The 7,415-nt window shown below is 36.1% G+C and overlaps 2 protein-coding genes across 2 annotated transcripts; both read right to left on the bottom strand.

Moving 5' to 3' along the window:
* Positions 1-461: 461 nt before the first annotated feature.
* Positions 462-2,029, bottom strand: LOC147761656 (sarcoplasmic calcium-binding protein-like). The gene is made up of 2 exons (XM_087013932.1): positions 1,856-2,029; positions 462-1,556 (listed from the first exon to the last, which is right to left on the bottom strand). The coding sequence occupies exons 1-2, from the start codon at positions 1,959-1,961 to the stop codon at positions 1,135-1,137; spliced, it is 528 nt and encodes a 175-aa protein (XP_086870058.1). The 5' UTR covers positions 1,962-2,029; the 3' UTR covers positions 462-1,134.
* Positions 2,030-4,322: 2,293 nt separating this feature from the next.
* On the bottom strand, positions 4,323-6,397 carry LOC106165357 (sarcoplasmic calcium-binding protein-like). Its single transcript, XM_013543542.2, has 3 exons — positions 6,338-6,397; positions 5,015-5,168; positions 4,323-4,744 (listed from the first exon to the last, which is right to left on the bottom strand). The coding sequence occupies exons 1-3, from the start codon at positions 6,395-6,397 to the stop codon at positions 4,323-4,325; spliced, it is 636 nt and encodes a 211-aa protein (XP_013398996.2).
* Between the last annotated feature and the right edge of the window lie 1,018 nt (positions 6,398-7,415).

The raw sequence follows: 7,415 nt of genomic DNA, 5'->3' as shown, positions 1-7,415 counted from the left end.
CGAACTTGTGTTGGGGAGTATCGCACGTACTTTTATGTAAGGGCCTTTGCAAGTGTACCGGTATAATACATGTAGCTATAGAATACCGATCTATGAGAAAAGGACCTCAGTCTATCTTTAATGGTATATCCCGCTTCAAATCTTTAATGAAAAGGGTGCAGGCTTTCAGCAGACGATGCTAGGGCACTGGGTAATCATTTACATACTTATGATGGAAAATTAACCAATTCTACAATTCTAGCATTGGTTCTTTAATTTTACTACTGTATCTGTGGTTATTCGGAAAATACAACTAGCGCAAGGCATCAGACCTGTGGAAATGGCAGTGTGTTTTTAGATGAAACTACAGACATGAAAATACTACATAACTGCAAAAGAAGATGTACAAGAATTGAAGATGAACGCCATGAGAGTTGAGGCTTATTTTGTGAAAAATGTTTTTTACATTCAAATGGACAACATTTGAAATAAAAGCTTTTAATTTTGACATAAGCATACAGCATGCAACCATATCGGTAAGGTTGATTGGTCTCATACAATTCATACTGCGTGTAAAAATATTAATTTAAGAAAACTTATACAGGTGTGTAATATGGGGTATGTTTACGATAAATATTGATGTAACTGTTGGTGTTCCTATTCACGGCTTTTCTTTTAAGCTACATAACATTTTTACTTTATGAAAAGACTTGATATCTGCTTTTAGTGTCAGTGCAAGCTAATGCTAGAGCAAACTACGTGCCTGTTACAAGCTATTAAATTAATTGTAATATATCAAATCTTTGAATATATTTCAGAGAGTTTTAGCATCATGTGTTATCGTCTCACAACAAATATTTCACGAACAAACGTCTACATTCATTTATATTACTTTATATGTGACTAAGGTAATATACAAGTACAACAGTCCTCTCCTGGAATTCATAGGTCATTTTGTTCATTTTGTGTTTTACACATTCGGCATTTATTTCTGTACTTGCCTTTTTTTACTGATCCCGTATATTTAGGTCCTTATCTCGAAAACTTAATATATGAAATGTTATTTTCATTGCAGTACATATGTGTTTCTTGTAAACTCGACAATCATTTGGGCAAAACATTTGTTTTTTCTCTTTTGGCGATAGAAAAAAAACATCAATTTTTATTGTCAACGAGCGGACCGTAGCACTCGTTGTATTTGTTGTCAGGATTTTCGGTTAAATAAAATTCAATATATGCGTGAATGAAATCTTCTTGGGTAATGAAGCCGTCACTGTCGCTATCTATGATGTCGAATACTTTCTTTGAGTGCTCAGTAGGGATATTGAAACTGTAGAAAATAGCAGCATGTTTATCTGGAGAAATAAGTCCATCGCCGTCAAGATCCATCATTTGAAATCTCGAAGAAAGGATATCACAGTAAATTTCTCGGAAATTGATGTCGTTCATGTTGACGAGCTGATTCTCCACGAACTGATCCTCGAATATTTTACTTGTATTCCTACCTGTCGAATCTTTAGAAATTGAATCTCTCCAGTAGATAAGGCGTTGGTCTAGAAGAATTTTAGTGTTTTCGTCTGAAATGTATACATTACAGTATATATATAAATAGACAATGACTATGTATATTACAATAGTCCTTTTTTATATTTGTTTTTTAATTGTTTTGACTGAAAGACACATTTGTACGTTAAATGCGTGTGCACGCGTCTGTGCGAAATAAAAAAGGGTTACTTACTGGATAAATGATAAAATATTAAAGAAACACAATATTGCTTTTATTGCCAAACGAGCCTACAATATGAAACCAATATTTCTATTTATATTCAAAAATTTAATTTTGTGTATTAAAATACATTTATTAAAATACACTTACCATCAAGATTCATGTACTCTGAACCACGCCTGGCGCTCATCTCAAAATCTTCTTTTGTCAAGTAACCATCACCGTTTACGTCGAAGGCCCTAAATAAGGTGCGCATTTTTCGTCTCCAGTGAACCGAGCCAGTTATTTGAGGGTATTCCACAGGCTGAAAGAGCACGGAAATACAAAGTTTACACTTCGGCACTTATTCAATATTGCTTGTTGTATTTATTCACATTTGGCCAGTAAAGTGGACCTTTTTCCATAAAAACTTCGTGTACCTAGATCAAATTTTACCCAGAGTGGACCTTTTCCCAGCAAAAGGGGCGGTTCTTTCGAACCCCGAAATTCATTATGCTTAAGTCCTTGTTTAACCGTGCAGTTGCAAGTGGCCTGGTTTTAGTCTGGTTATAACGAACTACTGGCAACAAAGAAAAGACCGATAAGCAACCATTGGGGTACCAATATTTGTCATCCTCAGTCGCATCTGTTGTCGGTGCACAAAAAATGTTTATGTGTCAATGATAGCTTGCAACCTGTAAGCAACATTATGCAACCACTTAAAAACCTATGACAACCTCCTTGCGACTGAATTTGCCAAAGGGTTACAAAAAAGTTGCAAGCGCAGTATGACCCAGACTTACCATCATTAATATATCCACTATCAAAAGCCTGATAGATGTCAAAAATTACTTTAATTGCTTCATGACATGATATATCGCAGACAAAAGTACTACCTTTTTTTAACAAATCTTCGCTTTGGAATTGAACATTACTGAGAGCTCTATGTCTTGCTTTGATAGTATTTTAGACAAGGATTTATTGACTTGAAAATGAGCACATGGAGACGAAAGATTTAAAACAATATCTTATATCACTAACCTTTCTAAAACGCCATGACTGTTTCACCAGGCCTTGCTTGAGGTGGATAACTGGCGTCATTTCCCTTTGTTTAACAAATACGGGCGGCTGTATCTTCTTTGATAAGTTTTGTGCAAGTAGGATAAATCTTCCATATTTTCTGTTAGGTGGTCCTATCATCGCTAGCCCAAGCAGGCGGTGTTGAATAAGTCTGGACATATTCAGCATTGCTTTGCAAGAAATTTTTGGCCCGCAAGGTGCTTTAATTTCACACGCTTGTTCTATGTTACGAATGATTGTGTGGTCTGAATAAAACATTTGTATGCAGGTTACAAAAAGACATATTCATTAAAATGTGAGAGAAGCTCTTTCTTTTGTGTTCATTTTCACCCAGTCAACATTTAAGTATCGCATATCAACTCGTTTTGTAAGCTGATTTGAACGCAATGAAGTTCGGGGCCGTTAGTTTTCGTATCGCATATATTATGTGTATCTGCAATTCATTATAGCAATGGCGTGTCACCAAGTTTCTCGAGACTGAGACCCTTTTCTCATCGAGTAGGAACGGTTTACTTTGGCGTTGCACTTTTACGCCTTGTGAAGTTGACAACTTTAATCCCTACGTTTTACGTAAAAGAATCGCCTGTACGGAGCCTCGATCTCTCTTTTAAATAGTAAATAATTAAATATCCTTACTCATTGTGATTGTTTAATAACATATTCACAAAAATTGTATTCATATTGTCATTTTCATCCACACAAGTGGATGCATATGTTACAGTGAAATAAACTAAACTAAACTAAACTATATATGTAAAGTTATTATTAATTAGGTAAAGAGCAAGGAACGAACTTGTGTTGGGGAGTATCGTGCGTACTTTTACGTAAGGGCCTTTGCAAGTGTACCGGTATAATACATGTAGCTTTAGTATACAGATCTATGAGAAAAGGACCTCGGTCTATCTTTAATGGTACATCTCGCTTGAAATCTTAGAAAAGACAGCAACACTGTCAAAGGTACAGGGGAAGATACTAATACATATTTAAGTGCACTCAATCATCATTTACTTTTGATGCAAAATTAACCAATTCTGAACAGCATAAAGAAGGCCACTACTGTATATTTGGCTATTCGGCAAATGTAACTAGCGCAAGGCGTCAGGCCTTTGGAAATGTCAGCATGTGTTTAGATAAAACTATTGAGATGAAAATACTGCATGACGGCAAAGGTAGATTTACAAGAATTAAAGGTGAACATCATGAAAGTTGAGGCTTATTTTGTGAAAAAAGTTTTTTTTTTTTTGCATTCAAATGGACTACATTTGAAATAAAAGCTTATAATTTTGACAGAAGCATACAGCATCCGACCATATCGGTAAGGTTGATTGCATGGTCTCATACAATTCATACTACGTGTTAAAATATTTATCTAAAAAAACTTATACACGTGTCTAACATACAATATGTTTACGATGAACTAATATTTAAAACATATAATGATGTAACCGTCACTGTTTATGTCTTGTAAACTCAATAATTATTTGGGCAAAATATTTGTTTTTTTTTTTTTTGTTTTTTTTTTTGTTTTTTGCTCTTTTTGGCGATAGAAAAAAAAACATCAATTTTCATTGTCAACGAGCGGACCGTAGAACTCGTTGTATTCGTTGTCAGGATTTTCCGTAAAACAGAATTCAGCGATTGCGCGAATGAACTCTTCTTGTGTAATGAAGCCGTCACTGTCGCTGTCTATGATGTCGAATATTTTCTTCGAGTGCTCAGTAGGGACGTTGAAACTGAAGAAAATAGCAGCATGTTCATCTGGAGAAATAAGTCCATCACCGTTAAGATCCATCATTTGAAATCTTGAACAAAGGGTATCAAAGAAACTTTCTCGGAAATGATTGTCGTTCATGTTGACGAGCTGATTCTCCACGAACTGACCCTCGGATAACTTACTTGTTTTCCATCCTGTCGAATCTCTAGAAATTGAATCTCTCCAGTGGGTAAGGCGTTGGTCAAGAATAATTTTAGTGTTTTCGTCTGAAATGTATACATTACAGTATATATACAAATATATAATATAATGACAATGTATATTACAATAGTCCTTTTTAAATTTGTTTTTAATTGTTTTGACTGACTGTACGTTAAATGCGTGTGCACGCGTCTGTGCGAAATAAAAAGGGATTACTTACTGGATAAATGATCAAATATTTAAGAAACATAATATATAGTATTGCTTTTATAGCCAAACAAGCCTGTAAGTATGAAACCAATATTGTCATTTATATTAAAAATTAATACATTTACCATCAAGCTTCATGAACTCTGAACTCCGCCTGGCGCTCATCTCTACATCTTCTATTGTCAAGTAACCATCACTGTTTATGTCGAAGGCCCTAAATAAGGTGCGCATTTTTCGTCTCCAATGATCCGATCCAGTTACTTGAGGGTATTCCACAGGCTGAACGAGCAATAAAATACCAAGGTTACACTTCGGCACTTATTTTATATTGCTTATTGTATTTATTCATATTTGGCCAGTAAAACATGGGTCACACAGTATTTGCAACCTTTTGGCAAACGTTTAGCAGCCACAAAATCTGGCGGTCGCTTGTGATAACTTTGCGAGCTGAATAAGAAGCTTTGGCATATTTTGATCGGCAATCTCTTGCACAACAATGTTGCGGTGTGTATGGTATCTGCAACCTCTAAAAAGCACATTCAACCTATTGTTTACCAGTCGCACACCGTTTGCAGGGCGATACACAACCTGTCAGCGACCACTTGATAAATGAGAAACGGCTGCAGGACTGTAGCGATCGATTGCCAACTGGTAACCACAAGGTCGCACAGATCATATGTGTTGCAAACTTATGGCGGTAGTTGATTTCATATCTATTTCCCTCTCAGAAGACAAGAAAAGCTAGTGAAATGGAACCTTCATAAAGACCAGGAAGCGTGTTGGCTGCTGTATACTTGGAAGTCAGGTTAGTTTCGTCACGCGCTTTCTTTTTTTAACGATTGTAAGAAAACATACATTACTATAGCTAAATATCTAATTCGTATTGCAACCAACACTGTTATAATGATAATTATAAATTTCATTATGCTTAAGTCCTTGTTCAACCGTGCAGTTGCAAGTGGCCTGGTTTTAGTATGGTTATAACGAACTACTGGCAACAAAGAAAAGACCGATAAGCAACCATTGGGGTACCAATATTTGTCATCCTCAGTCGCATCTGTTGTCGGTGCACAAAAAAATGTTTATGTGTCAATGATAGCTTGCAACCTGTAAGCAACATTATGCAACCACTTAAAAACCTATGACAACCTCCTTGCGACTGAGTTCGCCAAAGGGTTACAAAAAGGTTACAAGCACAGTATGTCCCAGACTTACCATCATAAAAATCTCCACTACCAAAAGCCTGACAGATGTCAAAAATTACTTTAATTACTTCATCACATGATATATCGCAGACAAAAGTACCACCTATTTTAACAAATCTTTGCTTTGGAATTGAACATTACTGAGGGATGTCTTGCTTTGATATTATTTTAGACAAGGATTTATTGACTTGAAAATGAGTACATGGAGACGAAAGATTTAAAACAATATCTCATATCACTAACCTTTCTAAAACGCCATGGCTGTTTCACCAGGCCTTGCTTGAGGTGGATAACTGGCGTCATTTCCGTTTGTTTATCAAATACAGGCGGCTGTATCTTCTTTGATAAGTTTTGTGCAAGTAGGATAAATCTTCCATATTTTCTGTTAGGTGGTCCTATCATCGCTAGCCCAAGCAGGCGGTGTTGAATAAGTCTGGACATATTCAGCATTGCTTTGCAAGAAATTTTTGACCCGCAAGGCGCTTTAATTTCACACGCTTGTTCTATGTTACGAATGATAGTGTGGTCTGAATAAAACATTTGTATGCAGGTTACAAAAAGACATTCATTAAAATGTGAGAGAAGCTCTTTCTTTTGTGTTCATTTTCACCCAGTCACCATTTAAGTATCACATATCAACTCGTTTTGTAAGCTGATAGTCAGAACGCAATGAAGTTCGGGGCCGTTAGTTTTCTTATCGCATATATTATGTGTATCTGCATTTCATTATAGCAATGGCGTGTCACCAAGTTTCTCGAGACTGAGACCCTTTTCTCATCGAGTAGGAACGGTTTACTTTGGCGTTGCACTTTTACGCCTTGTGAAGTTGACAACTTTAATCCCTACGTTTTACGTAAGAGAATCGCCTGTACGGAGCCTCGATCTTTCTGTAAAGTTATTATTAATTAGGTAAAGAGCAAGGAACGAACTTGTGTTGGGGAGTATCGTGCGTACTTTTACGTAAGGGCCTTTGCAAGTGTACCGGTATAATACATGTAGCTTTAGTATACAGATCTATGAGAAAAGGACCTCGGTCTATCTTTAATGGTACATCTCGCTTGAAATCTTAGAAAAGACAGCAACACTGTCAAAGGTACAGGGGAAGATACTAATACATATTTAAGTACACTCAATCATCATTTTGATACTTTTGATGCAAAATTAATCAATTCTGAACAGCATAAAGAAAGCCACTACTGTATATTTGGCTATTCGGCAAATGTAACTAGCGCAAGGCGTCAGGCCTTTGGAAATGTCAGCATGTGTTTAGATAAAACTATTGAGATGAAAATACTGCATGACGGCAAAGGTAGATTTACAA

This window comes from Lingula anatina, chromosome 5, assembly GCF_051362555.1.
Source record: "Lingula anatina isolate TDL-2025a chromosome 5, LinAna3.0, whole genome shotgun sequence".
In the NCBI taxonomy this organism is placed as follows: domain Eukaryota; kingdom Metazoa; phylum Brachiopoda; class Lingulata; order Lingulida; family Lingulidae; genus Lingula; species Lingula anatina.
This window is presented reverse-complemented; position numbering and strand designations above follow the sequence as displayed.

Bases quoted from the DNA above. Each gene is read 5' to 3' on its own strand.
- LOC147761656 (XM_087013932.1), bottom strand. From the start codon at position 1,961: ATGCGCACCTTATTTAGGGCCTTCGACGTAAACGGTGATGGTTACTTG. The intron at 1,557-1,855 runs GTAAGTGTATTT...TATACATTTCAG, and splicing joins AGAGTACATGAATCTTGATG to ACGAAAACACTAAAATTCTT.
- LOC106165357 (XM_013543542.2), bottom strand. From the start codon at position 6,397: ATGACGCCAGTTATCCACCTCAAGCAAGGCCTGGTGAAACAGCCATGG. The intron at 5,169-6,337 runs GTTAGTGATATG...TTGCTCGTTCAG, and splicing joins AGCCATGGCGTTTTAGAAAG to CCTGTGGAATACCCTCAAGT. The intron at 4,745-5,014 runs GTAAATGTATTA...TATACATTTCAG, and splicing joins AGAGTTCATGAAGCTTGATG to ACGAAAACACTAAAATTATT.